The sequence below is a fragment of the Rhinatrema bivittatum genome, chromosome 4, assembly GCF_901001135.1.
Source record: "Rhinatrema bivittatum chromosome 4, aRhiBiv1.1, whole genome shotgun sequence".
Taxonomy (NCBI): domain Eukaryota; kingdom Metazoa; phylum Chordata; class Amphibia; order Gymnophiona; family Rhinatrematidae; genus Rhinatrema; species Rhinatrema bivittatum.
In genome coordinates this window covers 45,533,029-45,550,597 of record NC_042618.1, presented here as the reverse complement: position 1 = coordinate 45,550,597, position 17,569 = coordinate 45,533,029, and the positions used below count along the sequence as shown (strand labels likewise).

At 44.9% G+C, this 17,569-nt stretch overlaps 1 protein-coding gene across 2 annotated transcripts in view; it reads right to left on the bottom strand.

Moving 5' to 3' along the window:
- Positions 1-983: 983 nt before the first annotated feature.
- Positions 984-17,569, bottom strand: part of LOC115089298 (nutritionally-regulated adipose and cardiac-enriched protein homolog) — a 36,996-nt gene continuing 20,410 nt past the window's right edge. For both annotated transcript variants that reach the window (XM_029597405.1, XM_029597406.1), the window contains one exon: positions 984-1,322. In XM_029597405.1, the coding sequence (XP_029453265.1) occupies positions 1,120-1,322 (203 nt within the window). In that variant the 3' untranslated portion in view covers positions 984-1,119. The remainder of the gene's footprint in view (positions 1,323-17,569) is intronic.

The following is a 17,569-nucleotide window of genomic DNA, read 5'->3' as shown; positions in this document are numbered from 1 at the left end:
GACTCTGTCACACACACACACATATACACATGAAAGCTTTGTCTCTCTCTCTCGCGCACACACACACACACACACACACACACTCTGTCTCTCTTTCTCTCTCTCTCTCTCTCTCTCACACACACACACACACACACACACACACACACACACACACATGAGGCTCAGGGCCTCCACTTCTCTAATTAGCTCTCTTCTTTAGCCACCAGTGGAATGGGCTCTGCCATGAGGGTTCTCTGCTGTTTGGCTGCTGCGGGATGGACTTCCATTGCAGCCTGACAGCCTTGTTATATCTTCAGCTGCCAATAGGCCAGACTTTACTGGCGGCCGCGGATCATGGCCCTTTTAAATTTTTGGGGGTGGGGGGATGAATGCTAGCCCCCCTTACTCACAGTATGGCATGGGCTCTAATGACAGCAGGAGATGTTTGTTGAAACATGACTCCTTCCACAAACGATGGTGGAGAGGATGAATGGAAGCCGGAATTATGTGTCTGATGGCTACACTGGATGTCGGCAGGAATTTGGTTTATTCCTGCCTAATCTAATGTATAAAAACTGGGGTGTCACTTGCAACCCCATAGCGGTGCCCCCGAAACCCCAGTGCCCTGTGCGGTTGCATGGATCGCAGTTGCACATCTCAAAAGCCGACTATGCAGTCTATTGTCTTCTGAAATCTGGTTTGAAACACAGCTGTTTTTTTTCCTGGGGTTAGCAACTTTCCGATAGCTTTGATTTGCATATACCATTATAAGAATGGACCTCATTTCTTAAACCTGGGTATGTTGGGTATGGTCCTAATTTCTCAGATTTAATGCCTGTGTTTCTTCTTAATACTTTAATTGTACCAAAAGTAGCATCCTTCTGGAGTTTGTAGCTTCACAAATACAGGTAGCAGATTATGGTGGGATTTAGAAATGTTCTGGATCATCCAGGTGGCCCTAAGACCTATGTACAGAATCTTCATGCACTTGGTTGTATCTCCAGATACTTAATGATCTTCTGTTTCTAATATATAGTGGTTCATTCCCTCTGATACAGTTACATTACATTGAATGAGGTAAAATCATTATCTGGAAACAATGCATGGTCCTATATGTGAAAATACACCAAACCTTTGCTACTGTCTTATAAACCAAGTCCACCAGCTGAAAACAGCCTGCCTTATCTGAAGAAGGCAGATGATGAACTGCGAATGAAACTTTTCCAAGGCTTTGAAATGTTGAGTAGTGCCGATACAGCACAGGAACACAGCCAGGATGAGCAAAATGCAAACCAAAATCAGCAGGAACAAGGGTAATCTAGTGTATGATCCTTCAAGATCTAAAACAAACAAACAAAAAAAAGAGTTAATTTCCTGTTTTTAAACTGCTCCTCCCCTAGCTTTCTGCATGAAAATGCTTTTCCCAGGAGTATGCTGCCAGAAAGTAAGTCAACATCTCAGTCTGTTTCATGACACTGATGCTCTCCCCCTCCCACACACAAAGGACATCAGTTATAAAAGATGAAATCTAGTCAAGCATATGAAGAACAGAATTACAATCAGAATAGATGTGTCATAACTATCCTATGTTCTCATATAGCCTTAAATATCACGTTTTTTTTCATTTAAATGAAACATCACGTTAAACGTGAAGCATCACATATATTTTACTCTTGATGTAAACTTCCTTTAAAGAAATGTTTAATAAAAAGAGATTGTCTTTTTCTGGTCCTTACCGACTCCCTAAGTAGAAGAATAAAAGTACAAGATGAGTAGGTGGGGCTGAGAGAGATCAAGGGATCGTGGAGCACGGTCATGCCAATTGTATAGAAAGGTGTAGAGGATTATAAGGAACTGCTTGCCAAGATAAAAGTGATGAACTCAAGAAATTATTTTGGAAATATTGCCCTGTGTAATGTGATACACAGAAAAGAAGAAGGAGAAAAAGGGAGGTGTTACGTTGTTTTAGTATAGAGCCAGAAAGCAGATTTTGACTATTTTCCATATTGGAAGTCCTTTTGAGAGAAAAGCTTGCATCACTTTGATGGATTCCATTTGAACCAGAGAAGGGTCCATGTGATGGGACTGAGATAGAAACCTGTCTACTACAATGTTTCTCAACTTTTGTATGCCAGGGATTGGATAACTAACCATCCTGAAATTGTATGGACCAGCTGCAGGGCTAGTAAGCAGAGGTGGGGGTAAGGGGACTCTAATGGACTGGTTAAACTAGAAGGGAAGAGGAGAAGGTCTAGCAAATATGAACTGAACAGATAACCTAGGGTAGAGAGAGAGAGATATATAAGGTTTTGTGTATGACAATGGCAGGAAGGGTTAGGAGGAGAGTAGAAATAAATGTAACAGGACCAACTAACAGCTGCATAACCCCGATCAATGGCAACTAAACTGGAGGGAACTATCTAATGAGACTCTCATACTTAGAAAAAATGAAGATCCAACCATTTTCCACCCAAGATACCAAAAACAGTAAAAGCAAAACATAAGGGTATCAATATTGAAAAGCAAGCTGTGTCTCTAAGTTAGCCAGATAGCTATATCCGGCTAACTTAGATGGGATACTCAGTTGTATGGTTATGAAGCTGAATATCCCCGTTAAAAGCGCTGCTTAGATGGATAAGCCTTACCTGTCTAAGTTTAGAGCTGATATTGAGCTCGATTTGCCAATTGCCTGCCAAACGTTTATCCAGCTAACTAGATAACCGGATAAGTGACTGCTAGTCAAGTAAGACCTGCTTATGCGGCTATCTGCTGGTTGAATATTGGCCCCATGTTGTCTGACAGATAAAATTGGATGGTTGGGACTGATAGCAGTCAACATTAGATATACCATTGATAGAAGCCGTGCTCCCACACAGTTTCAGTCTTTTGGTTTATTAGTAAATATGTGAATTATTCATTATTCAGGAAATATATGCATAAAAAGGAGTAACAGTCAGCTATTATAATAGTCCAGATATATGTTCCATCCTCAGGAAGGATACTGGAGAAACATGGATGAGGCAATGTGTGTGGAAACTGGGAGCAAGTAGAATAAGAAATAGATTGTGTCATATAAACATTTAGCAAGGAATATGACCTATAATTACTTGACTAAATGGGCAAAGTATTATGTTTGCCGAATTAGTCCCATAAAATAAATATTACCCATATCTTGCTTGTTGACCCTTATTTCTACATTGACCAGATGGGGAATGTATCATCTATACTGTCAATTAAGATAAATGGGATAAGGAAACCAAGCCCGGTACTACCGGGTGTGTAAATCATGCAATGGCATGGGAGAGAGGCCCATGTGGCTGACAGTGTACCCCATTCCCACTGGCCTGAAGAAGAAGGAGCTGATCTGCGGCCCCGCAGTGCTCAGCACTCATGGTGCTAGCACTTCCTATAGGCTGATCTTGTATATTGCAAGATGAGCATATAGGAATAGCTAACACCACGAGAGTTAAACACCGCGGAGCTGGCCAGCATGAGGAGACGCTGCAGAAAGTATTCCTACAGTCTGCAACGCTTGCTGTTTTCCGGATCACAGCAGCAGCAGTTGCAGCAGTAATAGTAGCAGAAGAGGAGGAAGAGAAACCCATGGACCTTGCCTGCCTTGAATGAGTATCAGTTGTGAATGAGAGCCTGGGAGTGCATGTGTTCATGGGAGCCTGCCTGGGGGGCAGAGATGGGTGTGCATATGTGTGTGAATGGAAGCCTGCCTGAGGATGATGGAGCTGTGTCTGTGAGTGACTGGAAGCCTGCCTAGGGTAGATAAGGTGTATGTGTGTCTGAATTTGAGCCTGCCTGCAGAGAATAGGTATGTGTGTGGTGTGGGCCATCCATTGCTCCTACCATGTGACAGGGGCCGGCCAATGGCACAGATAGCCCCTGTCACATGGTAAGGGCAAAGGGCCATCGGCGCCATTTTGATTAGTGGCAGCCGATGGCCCGAGAGCGGGAGATTGCTCCCGGGACCCCCGCTGGACCACTAGGTAGCTTAAAAAAATGTTGGGGGGGTCGGGAGGGTGGGGGATTTGAACTAATTAAATTTAAAGGGTCAGTGTGGGTTTGGGAGTTGTTTTTGTGTGCCCTTTCTTCCCGCCCCCTCAAAATGATAAGAGAACCCCACAAAATTTTCGTGGGGTTTTCCTATCGGGTTTGGGGGCCCCCCGAGTTCTGACATCAGAAAAACGATTCACATCCCTACTAGTTCTACTGATTTCTTTCCAATGGAAAAGGTTTGAAGTTTGTGCATCATTAAAACCTTTCCAGTATCTGAAGGTCTGTATCATATCTCTCCTGCACCTCCTCTCTTCTAGTGTATACCTGTTTAGATCCTTCAGCTTATAGAAACATAGAAATGACGGCAGAAGAAGACCAAACAGCCCATCCAGTCTGCCCAGCAAGCTTTCACATTTTTTTTTTTCTCATACTTATCTGTTACTCTTGGCCCTTATTAGTAACTTTTTGGTTCTAGTTACCTTCCACCCCCGCCATTGATGTAGAGAGCAGTGCTGGAGCTGCATCTAAGTGAAATATCTAGCATAATTGGTTAGGGGTAGTAACTTCCGCAATAAGCAAGCTACTCCTACACTTATTTGTTTACCCAGCCTGTGCAATTCAGTCCTTGTTGGTTGTTGTTTGAATATAAATCCTCTTTTCTTTATTCCCCCCCCTGCCGTTGAAGCAGTGAGCTGCACTGGATATGTATTCCAAGTGAAGTATCAGTCTTATTTGGTTTGGGGTTGTAACCGCCGCAACAAGCAAGCTACTCCCCCGCTTTTTTGTGAATGCAAATCCTTATTTCCATATTTCCTCTTGCCGTTGAAGCATAGAGCAATGTTGGAGTCGCATTAACAGTGAGTTTGTTTATTGAATAAGGGTATTAATCTCCAGGTAGTAGCTGTCATTTGCGCAAGCCACCCCCATGTCTCTTCTCTTCATTCATATCCTCTAGACTTTATGGATCCACAGTACTTATCCCACGCCCCTTTGAAATCCTTCACAGTTTTGGTCTTCACCATTTCCTCCAGAAGTGCGTTCCAGGCATCCACCACCCTCTCTGTGAAGAAATACTTCCTAACATTGGTTCTGAGTCTTCCTCCCTGGAGCTTCAAATCTGCCTAGGGTAGGCAGTTTGACCCCTGCAGTTCAAACTGCTGTTGAACCACATGAGACTCCGAAAGACTGAGCCCTGCACTTTGAAAAATAGGGCAGAGAATTCAACCACAAGCCGGAAGAAGAGGTGTTCTATCACCGCTAAATGTAGCGATAGTTCTTGTTCCTTGTAAACCGGGGCGATATGTATATTATACAGGAACCTCCGGTATATAAACTCTATAAATAAATAAATAAATAAATACTACAAGGAGCCTGCCAAACAAAGGATGTGGGGATCTGTGAGAAGATAAGGTTTAGAGAGGAGACCAGGAGAGCAGGGAAAAATGAGGTCTGGGGAGAGATCAGGGGGGGGACTGGGGCATTGGAGGGTGGGAAAGCAAGATAGGAATGGGGACTATGGGAGAGTTCAGGTGGGGATGGTGGCACTGAAATGTGGGATAAATCAGGGGAAGAATGGACTGGGAGGGTGGGAGAGCAGGGGGAAAACTGGACTGGGGAGTAGGAGAGCAAGGGAGAACAAGGATGTCATTTGGGGTTAGGAAGAAAGAGCAGTGAAGAACATGGACTCAGATATTGGGTATTTATTTATTTATTTTTGGTTTTTATATACCGGAAGTTCCTGTATAAAATACATATCACTCCCGGTTCACAGGTAACTGAAATAACTACCGCCGTGTGGCAGTTTACATGGAACATAGTGGGTAGTGGGAGAGTGGGAAGTGGAGAGGGGGTAGTGGGTAGTGGGAGAGGGGAAGAACAGGGATTTGGCGACTGTGGGAAAAGCAGGGGAAGAGCAGGAACTCAGTGAGTGGGATGTGGGGACTCGGGAGGGCAGGGAATCTGAGATAGAGTGGGAGGGGGGAAGCAGAACAATGACTTGGAGATGCCGAGAGCAGGGACACTGAGTAGTCATTTGGGGCAGACAGCAGGAACATGGCAATTGAGTGAGTATGAGTGGGGGTGTATTAGATGAGCTGGGAAAGGTATGATGAGAGTGTGATGACCTGCAATAGTGGAGGAGTCTGTGAGGCAGTGGAAAAGGAGTTTGATGTTGTGAAGTGAGAGAGGGTGGGAAAGGGTTTCAGAAGGCAGTGAAAGAGGAGCAATAGAAGGCTCGGTAGAGGGCAAGAGGTAGAACAAAGAGGCCAACGAGGAAAAGTGTGACAAGGAAGGGAGCTGGAGCTGAGAGAGGCAGGGGTAGGTAGATGAGGATTGGTTTGGGTTTGAGTACAGAAGGTGGAAATGGGGGACTAAGGAATGGGTAAAAAACAGAAAAGGAATAAGAGGATGGGGAAGCATGAAAGATGGAGGAATGGGAAGGGGTGAGATAAAGAAGCTGGTAGGTAGGTGAGAGGTGAAAAGAGGGAGACTGAGGACTGGAGGATTAGAGGAGGAAGAGGAGGGTTAAATGTTATGCCTGAGATTAGAGGCAAAAAAGAGCAAAATCAAGAATAAAGATGTAAGGAAAAGATCAGCGTTGAAAAAAGATGTAGGAAAGGAAAGGGAGAAGACAGGAGGAGAGCAGAAATAGAAAATGGGAAGGAGATCTTGGAAAAGAACTTAGGAGAAGACCCAAAAGAGACCAGGACCAAATTAACAGCCCACACAAAAGGTAGAAAAGATAATTTTTATTTTCAGTTTAACAAGAGAGAAATGTGTCATATTTTGCGAATGACCATTTCTTAAATCTATATATGTTGCATTTCTATTTCTCTTTTTCCCGTGTTGCACTGTGGTTTCCATTTTGGTTTTTGTCTGCATGTTTCTGAATCAAATTTGTGGGCCCTTATTTTATATCAGGTAAGGATCAGCCTGCTTGTATGACTGCACTGAAGGATTCTGTTAACATGTAGTGTCTGTGTAGGGATCTATAGTTTGTTATGTTTGTCCAGTAGGAGGTGTATTGTTGCTCTAGGGCCTGTAGTGCTTCCCTCTCATAAGTAAGGGTGTTGCTGTTATAGTATGGCCGTTTGTATAAAGGTTCTAGTATGTTTTTAGCAGGATTAGTGGTGCATCACAATGTGCCTGTTAGTGGAGAGAGTGTTTTGTTGTCAATGAAATCTAGACCCTAATTCATTTACATGACCATAGGTGCCAGATCGCTCGGCTGAGCGCACTGTATTGCATCAGCCCCTCTGAGAGGGAACTCTTCAGCCCTGAGCTCTCATTCTTTCTGATCCTGTGTCTCCATTCCTGGGGCTTGGGAGGGGATCACCAACCTCATGCTCACTCTCTCTCTCTTGCCCCCCCTCCCATGCTCAATCTCATAGTAACATAGTATTGTCGGTAGAAAAAGACTAAATGGTCCATTCAGTCTGCCCAGCAAGCTTCCCATGGCAGTAACTGCCGCCCTGGGCAGGTTACCCTCAAGTGTCCTCCAAGGACAGTAACTACCGCTCTGTGCAGGTTACCATCAAGTGACCTCCAAGGACAGTAACTGCCGCTCTGTGCAGGTTACCCTCAAGTGTCCTCCAAGGACAGTAATTACTGCACTGTGCAGGTTATCCTATGGGGCAGATTTTCAAAGGGGTACACACGTAAGATACGCGAGTACCCCCCCAAAAACCTGCCCCAAGTTCCCCCTGCGTGCGCCAAGCCCATGTTGAATAGGCTCGGCGGCAAGCGCAAGTCCTGGGATGCACGTACATCCCGGGGTTTTCCTGGGGGGGGCATGTCGGGGGTGTGTCACGGCAGCGCGTCATCCAGGGGCGGGGCCGTGGGCGTGGTTCCAGCCCGTGGGCATTTTGGGGGCGTGGCCGAAGCCTCCCGAAACTGCTCCCGGGCCGGGGAATCGCGCAGCCAGCGCGTGCGAGTTACGCCTGCCTCAGGCAGGCGTAACTTTTCAAACAAAGGTAGGGGGGGTTTAGATAGGGCTGGGGGGGTGGGTTAGGGAGGGGAAGGGAGGGGAAGATACGGGGGGGGGGTGTGGAAGGAAAGTTCCCTCTGAGGCCGCTCCAATTTTGGAGCGGCCTCAGAGGGAATGGAGGCAGGCTGCGCGGCTCAGCGCACGAAGGCTGCCAATTTTGCACAGCCTTGCAGCGACGACTCCGAATTTTAAAGGATAGGCGCGGCTACATGCGTATCTATTAAAATCCGGCGTACTCTTGTTTGCATCTGGTGCACGAACAAAAGTACGTGCGGGCGTACTTTTTTAAAATCTGCCCCTATGTGTCTTTTAAGGGAAGTTACTGCCTCTCCAAGCAGGTTACTTCCATGCCTTATGTTAAGGATAATACTTACTGCATCATCAACCATAATGGTTGATGATGATGATGATGCAGATAGTTTTAATTTTCCTTGTTGTATTCTTTGAAAATGTTATGAGAATCTACACATTATTGCCTGTATTTTTGTGTTGAATTAACTTTAAATTTAATAAAGAAAAATTATAAAAAGAATAGTATACTTACAAGCAAGACCAAGCAACTGTCAAACTCATAACAAAATTACTGCAACATTTTTACATGGTGCGCAGCCTTCCTGCTAATTCAGACCATGCGGCTTGCACATTCTTTGCTTTTGGACTTGGCCATAGAAGCTTTATCCCCAATGTCAGCGTATCAGAACCCCAGACTGTAAAAGTCGGGGCCGAGCGATGACTGTCTTCAGAATCCAATACCCTCTTTTTTTCCCTGCTCCACCATCAAAGCGGAGGGCGATGTTGCAGTTTTGTCTAAAACATCAAGTCTAATTGGTTAAGGATAGTAATCACCCATGCCTACTGGTTAAGGGTATTAACTGCCGTTCCTTGCTGGTTACCCCCATGCACTCTTTTCTTCATTATCATCCACTTGCCTTTAGGAATCTACAATGGTTATCCCATGCTTTTTTAAATTTGTTTACTATTTTCATTCTTACCTCTTCTTCCGGAAGAGTATTTCAGGCATCCACCACCCTCTCCGTGAAAACATATTTCCTTATGTTGGTTCTGAGTCTTCCTCCCTGGATTTTCATTTTGTGACCCCTAGTTCTACTGTTTCCTTTCCAATGGAAAAAGGTTTGAAGATTTGTGAATTGTAAAATGCTTTTAGATATCTGGAGGTCTGGATCATATCCTCCCTGCACCTCCTCTCTTCCAGGGTGTTCATATTCAGAGCCTTCAGCCTCTCCCTACAAGTCTACCTGGGGAGGGAATTCTCCAGCCTTGCATGGACTCTTTTCCCCCTCCTGATCTGGGCTGTCCATATGACACAGGAACCAGCGTGTACCTTGTGTTAGCCATTTTATTTTTTATAGCAATTACTATAATAGTTATGGATTTAAAAAAATAAAAAAACAAGGTGCTGACCCATCCCCATATAAGGATGGGGAGGCCACAACCAAGGCAGTGCTCAGGGCCAGGGAGTGAAGGCTGGGGGGGCAGACCAGAGACTGCAGTATAAACATGGACCACCCACCCTCCAGCCTCTTTCTTTGGGAGGTTTTCCGGCCCATACATAGACAGCTTGCAGGCAGTCTGGGAGCAGCACGGTGGGATGGGAGTGCTCCGATCAGTCACGGAATAGTTCATTGGGAGTGACCATGTCCACGGGCATACAGCAAGTATTGCGTTTAAAGTGGTTAGGCAGGGAATACTAAGTAATTGGTTTTCCTGTCCCTGTTTTGCATGGGTGAGTGACAGCTGAGAGGAGTTGCCTATCAAGTCTTTGGTTTTGACGGCTAAGCCTGGCCTGCTCACCATCGGAAAATGATGATGCACGTTCATAAGTGACTCCTGCTCTTTTATGGACCAGGACCTCTTCACACCTCACAGAGTGTTTCCTTGGTATAAATAAGGAGTGAATTGCAGCAAAACTTGAGGGGTGAAGCTTTGATGGTCTGCCATCCCGGACAGCAGAATGTGAAAAGGAAATTGACTTCTATGACCATCCCCGAGGCAACTTGATGCTTATTGCCAGGCCAATGCAATATCTGCGTGGAAAAAATGGGTGCTCCTGACTGAGGGCCCGCTTTCCTAAAGCACACTCATCCACCTCTCCCGGGCGCGCGATGCAGTAGGCAAATGAGCTGCTGCGTTAAATAGGAGGCGCTAGAGGAAATTGTGCGTCCCTAGAGCCTCCTCAGCATTGGGCATCTAGGAGACGTGGCTGTGCACAGGTTAGAAAAACGGACGCTCAACTTTCCATCAAGACATTTTTATTTTTTTTTCACATTGCTGCTTTCTGAGGAACCACAGAAAAGCAGCTCGGGGGCTGGTGTTCATTTTTAAGGGTTAAAATGCGCGCGTTGGATGCACAGTTATTTTTTTTTACATCGGGGGTAATAGCTAATAGCCTCATCAACATGGCATTTACATGTGATGAGCGCTATTAGCTACGCCCTGGTTTGGACACACATTTTGGATGCACGGATCCCTTATTGCATCGGGAGTTTCGGACACACTTTCAAAACGCACACCCAACCATGGCTTAACCTGTGCACTAGCCCGAGCACTCGGTATTGCATCGGCTTGTGAGTGTTTGTGAATGCAAATTGAGCAGGCAAAAGCTTGGTGACCCTATGGGTACTTGGGATCCTAGATGGCATATTTGTTTATATTCTGTGATTGATTTGTGATATGCCGTTGACCTATGTTGCAGCCATATACATTCCAAAAAGGATCTTTCTTTCCTAAGTAGTGGTGTGATATAGAATTCTTCCACTGGTCCAGCTGGGACTGGGGGGGGGGGGGGGAAGAGGTGGGAAGTGCGTAAGAAATGGGACTGTAGAGGAGGAGGAGAGTTGCACCTGTCATGGGTGGGCTCTTAACATAGCATCCATGCAGACAGAGTGTTCCTTACTAATATTGTATATAGACAAGTGAAAATCTATGAAAAATCTTGGAGAATGCCCTCCTCATATATTTTTTCACGCTTTTCCAGCACAAAGGATTCAAAACCTATTACAGCAGTTTAATATTGCAATGCAATGTATTCGTTTCAATACTCAGCCACTCCCATGATTATGAACCCTTATCAAAGCCACCTACAGGCAGGCCTCGTACAGATAATGTGGAAAGCATACAGACAGCATGCACAATTTAGTGAGGACTCCGGGGAGGTATACAAAATATAAGAACTAAAAATATCTTGGCAAATCTAGGAAATAAAAGCAAAAAGGAACAGAGCAAGAAACCCAGAAAAGTTGATATTTTGCGGAATCTAGTTAGTTCAGTCACACGAAAGGTTCGCTTCTGTGCTGACATCATTTAGTGTGGTAGTGCTGTGTCATGAGAGCTAAACTCGTCTGGTAATTATTGTTGCCGATGAATTGTGTGCCTTTCAGGAACCGGGGGCTTGTCAGGAGAACAAAACTGTCAATTCTTAACATCGCATTAACAACGCACAGTGGGGTGATAAAGAGTAAGGCTTTCAGGGAGATTTCTTATGGCACTTACTGGACTGATTTTACAAAGTTTTTACTTCTTCACGAATCCTAGCAACCGTGGGCTCCAACAGTCGCATGCACATGGTGGCCTGTGCTGCACTAAATTTAGACAGCGTGCAGCCGACCTTCTAAATTTAGTGCCGGTTCTAAAACAGGCTTTAGTGCTCAACGTACTTACGTAACATATATAACCGGTCCTGCCTTTGGTTTGGTCTCAAATGTTAGCCATCTGATGCTGCTTAGGTTTATTATTTGACAAATAACGATTAAAACCGTTCAGCAGCTAACTGAATACGAAAGAGCGATATTTGTCCTGACCCATGAGCTACAAGACCCAGCGTTACGGCACCTGACTGGTTAAGCAGCTTATTTACAGAAGCAATTAGTAAACTGGTCCTGTTCCACAGTAAACAAGGATCCACGATGCCTGCGCACTTCACAGGAGCATAAACAATATTGATAAGCTGCATTCCCCATGAATTATAAACAGCAATAAAATGTTTTGGCGGCTCTGCCACGTTGGCTTGAAAAGAATGAGGCCACAGAGACAACTTCTATGCTTTTGGATAAATGTGGGCGCCCAGCCCAAGGGAGGGCGAGAGTCGAGGACCCTGCCGTAGTATTCTTTATTGGAAGACGTTCAACACGAGACACAGCATATTTAAATGAGCTCTAGAGTTTAAATTGCCAGATGCATTTAGTGCAAGGTTAAAGCAGCAGAGCACAGAAATCCCATGCAACAATTCATTGAAATCCCAGGGGAGAGAACTTGGGAGAAGTGACCAAAACCAAGAGTACTTGTTAAAGACAATGCCAGCTGCCAAACCAGTGACAGCTATTTAGCTGGAGAAAGGCAGCTTTCTAAAGGAAAATCTAAGGAGTTGTCTTTTTTTGCCATACTGCTTTTCTACACCATTAATTATAACTTGGCAGTAGGGAGACAGATCTGGTGGCACTGCTGCGCACCGCCATATGGGAAACCTCGGTTCCTGCTCCTCGGGCTGGCTGGGAATACCTAGCGTTTTATACATTTGTATGCAATTCATTAAATCCTGAGCTTTGGCTTCCTTTCAGGTTGCTGGGGTAGTAGGCAGCATATTTCAACAACTGCTTCTCTCAGCAGCCAAAAGATAATAAGGATGCAGCTAAATCCCTATCCTGTCACTCCCGGCCATAGCCTTCTTGAGTGCAGAGAATTCTGCAGATAAAATGAGACAGGGCAGAAGCAAGATAGGCTATGAATGCGTAAGAATTTAAAAAACTCTTTTACAGGAATGACCCGGCGGGGCAGTGGCAAACGCTGCACGTTGCCATGCGGTAGACACAGGTTCTCTTCCCGAGCCTGGCTTCTGCTTCATATGCTGGCTGGGGATACTGCAGATGCAGTGTTCACTGCCCCTGGGGGTGGGGTGGGTTAGGGAAGTCTCAGTCATTTCACAATAACAATACCTGGTGACCAGACTCTAGGTACACGTGCAAGAGGAAGGCACAATATGGATTAGATTGGGGGGCTAGTGTTGTAAATTGGGAGAAAGCCCCGGTTAGATGCAAACATAGGCTTATGGCACTATAACCAGTGGCGTACCGAGGGTGTCCGGGGGCCAATGCATTTGTGCCTCTCCAGCACCCTCCCATCCTTCTTGTTTCAATGCTTAAGGTCACAGAAAATCAGTGGTGTCTCTAAACAGAAGAATTGGGGGGGAGGGGGTCGAAATGACATTTTCTCATATCACACCCACTTCAACAGCATGGCCCTTTGCTTTAAAATTGGCTATAAAAAAAAAAAGTCTTAATAAGAAAGACTTCTGCGTAATTTAAAAAAGCTGGCCAGTTTCACACTTCTAGTAAAACTACTATTAAAATTATTTGATAGCCTCATTCAACTAATTCTATATGGCTATGGGAGTGAAGTCTGGAATATATAGGAAGGGACAGAATGTCAATACAAATCCTGCACCTCCAGTTCTGTAACTCTGCGCATCCACAGAAATTCCCCCAACAATGGAGCTTGGATGTTTCCCTTACAGCTCATCATACAAAAAACTATTTTCAAATTCTGTTGTCACTTCATAGTAAACACCTTCCACTGGCAGACAGATTATGGACTAACACAAAACCCTGCAAAAAAGACACTCAAAATCTATACAGCAAACCTATCATAACGCAAAAGTAGTAACACCAAGGACTCAAACAACAAGAATCCTACCTGTGAAAAAGCAGCACTGTAAATATTACACTGAGTCCCAGAAAACCAATACACCATAGAAACATAGAAATGACGGCAGAAGAAGACCAAACAGCCCATCCAGTCTGCCCAGCAAGCTTTCACACTTTTTTTTTCTCATACTTATATGTTACTCTTGGCCCTTATTAGTAACTTTTTGGTTCTAGTTACCTTCCAACCCAGCCATTAATGAGGAGAGCAGTGCTGGAGCTGCATCTAAGTGAAGTATCTAGCTTAATTGGTTAGGAGAAGTAACTGCTGAAATAAGCAAGCTACTCCCACGCTTATTTGTTTACCCAGCCTGTGCCATTCAGTCCTTGTTGGTTGTTGTCTGAATATAATTCCTCTTTTCTTTATTCCCCCCCTGCTGTTGAAGCAGTGAGTTGCGCTGGATATGTATTCCAAGTGAAGTATCAGGCTTAATTGATTCAGGGTAGTAACCACCATAACAAGCAAGCTACACCCATAATTATTTGTTTACCCAGACTATGTAATTCAGTCCTTGTTGGTTGTTGCCTGAATATGAATCCTCTTTTCCTCTTTCCCCCCTGCCGTCGAAGCAGAGAGCTATGCTGGATATGCATTGAAAGTGAAGTATCAGTCTTTCCCCCCCGCCGTTGAAGGAGAGAGCTATGCTGGATATGCGTGAAGTATCAGTCTTTCTCCCCTGCCGTTGAAGCAGAGAGCTATGCTGGATATGCATTGAAAGTGAAGTATCAGACTTATTTGGTTTGGAGTAGTAACCGCTGCAACAAGCAAGCTACTCCCTGGTTTTTTTGTGAATGCAAATCCTTTTTACCACATTTTCTCTTGCCGTTGAAGCATAGAGCAATGCTGGAGTTGCATTGACATTGAGAATGTTTATTGAATAAGGGTATTAATCTCCAGGTAGTAGCTGTCATTCCATCAAACTACCCCCATGACTCTTCTCTTCATTCACATCCTTTAGACTTTATGGATCCACAGTATTTATCCCACGCCCCTTTGAAGTCCTTCACAGTTTTGGTTTTTACTACTTCCTCTGGAAGGGCATTCCAGGCATCCACCACCCTCTCCATGAAGAAATACTTCCTTACATTGGTTCTGAGTCTTCCTCCCTGGAGTTTCAAATCGTGACCCCTGCTTCTGCTGATTTTTTTCCAATGGAAAAGGTTTGTCATTGTCTTTAGATCATTAAAACCTTTCAAGTATCTGAAAGTCTGTAACATATCACCTCTGCTCCTCCTTTCTTCAATCTCTCCTCATAAGTCATTTGATGAAGACCTTCCACCATTTTGGTCGCCCTTCTCTGGACCGCCTCCATCCTGTCTCTATCCCTTCGGAGATATGGTCTCCAGAACTGAGCACAGTACTCCAGGTGAGGCCTTACCAAGGACCTGTACAAGGGGATAATCACTTCCCTTTTCTTACTCAATATTCCTCTCTCTATGCAGCCCAGCATTCTTCTGGCTTTAGCTATTGCCTTGTCACATTGTTTCACCGACTTCAGATCGTTAGACACTATCACCCCAAGGTCTCTCTCCTGCTCCGTGCCTTCCCCCCCATCAAATACAGTTCTTTTGGATTTCCACACCCCATATGCATGATTCTGCACTTCTTGGCATTGAATCCCAGCTGCCATATCTTCGACCACTCTTCCAGCTTCCTTAAATCCTGAGGAAACAAAACAAACCCAATTGCTATAGATCCCTACACAGACACTACACACTAGCAGAATCTCTCACCTTAATAGTCACATGCACAAAGCTGAGACAGACCCTCACCAAATACAGAATAAAGGATCACAAATTAGAACCAGCAATATGCAGAAAAAAACTGAAATGGAAACCCCAAGAAGCCAGACCCTGTCTACAGTGTAACAATGACAGAACTACCATTCCTCATAAAACACTAAAATCAAGAAACAATTATAATAGTAAAACCATACTAATAAAAAAATGTTTTAAAACTACCGACAATTAGAATAACTTCTATTAATTAAAATCATATACATTTTTAAACATTTTCACAAGCACCAATACAATATTTCAAAACAGCACACATATCAAATAACTCCTAATAATTAATAAGAATAAAAAGAACCCCTGCTGTCCATACCTGGGAACTCTGTCACCCTGAGATTGTAGAGGTTTAGGGTGTTAGAGGGGACACACAAATTTTAACCTCTCTCTTACACAAACTCACATGTCCATTCTTTCTCACACATACACTGTCACAAACACACCCATACACGCTCTTATACACACCCACAACCTCTCTCTCTCTCTCACACATACACAGACCCCCAGGCAGGCTCCCTTTCATTCTCACATCACTTCCCCCCACCCCCCAGGCATACATACATTAATTCACACACACACACACACACACACACAGAAACTCACACACACAGAAACACACACACAAAGACCCCCAGGAAGGCACCAATTCATTCTTACACACAGACCCCAGGCTGGCACTCATTCATTCACCCCCCCCCCCCCAAGCAGAGAGCTATGCTGGATATGCATTGAAAGTGAAGTATCAGACTCATTTGGTTTGGAGTAGTAACCGCTGCAACAAGCAAGCTACTCCCTGGTGTTTTTGTGAATGCAAATCCTTTTTACCACATTTCCTCTTGCCGTTGAAGCATAGAAGGCAGAAGAAGGTTGAAGGCATAGAAGGTTGAAGGGCCCTCTCTTTTTTGCCAGCATCCATGGAACCTCTCTCATTCCTCTGCTGCCGCATGGCTATTGGGGAGGCGTCGATTGCTGCTACTGGCACTGAAGCCCATTCTACTGACTCCTCTGTGCAGGCCCGTAGGCTTCCAGTTCCTCCATGCTGATCTCATTCACCGCGAGATCAGCACAGAGAAAGTGCTACTCTTGCACATCCAAAAGATAACATATGCCAATCACTAAAAATTCAAAAACATTTTTTTTCCATTTGCTGTCTGATCTTAGTTTTCTAATTAGTTGGTCACAGGCTTTTTTTTTTTCCATGTTCCCTTTTTTGGTCTTTTGCCAATTCCTTTTACAGGGACTTTTTTTTCTGTTTCTTCTCTCTCCACCTGTCTTCTTCCGTGAAACACACACATTCAGGCTCTCATTCTCACATGTTCTCTCTCACTCATACGTACACACTGGCTCTCTCTTTCACATGCGGTCTCACTCTCATGCACACACATCACACAGGTTCTCTCACATGCTGTCTCACGCAAACACACAGGCTCTAACTCTCACATGCTGTCTCTTTGAACACAGTCTCTCAACTCACTCTCATACACACACACATACAGAATCGCTTAACTCATCATCTCTTACACACACAGTCTCCAACTCACTCTCATACACACACACACATACAGAATCGCTTAACTCACTCTCTTACATACACACACAATCTCTCAACTCACTCTCATACACACACACATACAGAATCGCTTAACTCACTCTCTTACACACACACAATCTCTCAACTCACTCTCATACACACACACAATCTCTCAACTCACTCTCATACACACACACATGCACACACACACTCTACAGGGCCTCAGCCTCCCCCTCACCTCTGAGCCTCCTCTTCTCGGGCCACCATGAGTTAGGATCTGCAGCGGCCCTGCCGCAAACGCTGCTCCTCTTCTGCACGCCGGCCAATGCTGCTCCTCCTTCCTGCCTGTGCGGCTCCAGCAGAAAGGAGAAGGAGCGCCTAGATTTGGAGGTGATTTGTTTTCTTCGTGCCGTGGTGGGATGAGCTCCACTATGGCCCCGCCGATCTTCCTGCTGTGCATGCGCACAGCTTAGGACAGTGGCCGGCACTCAGTATCGGAACAGCACGCTTCCCTGCTGAGCCGCCGGTGAGATGAGGTCCACCGGGCTGCATGGGCCT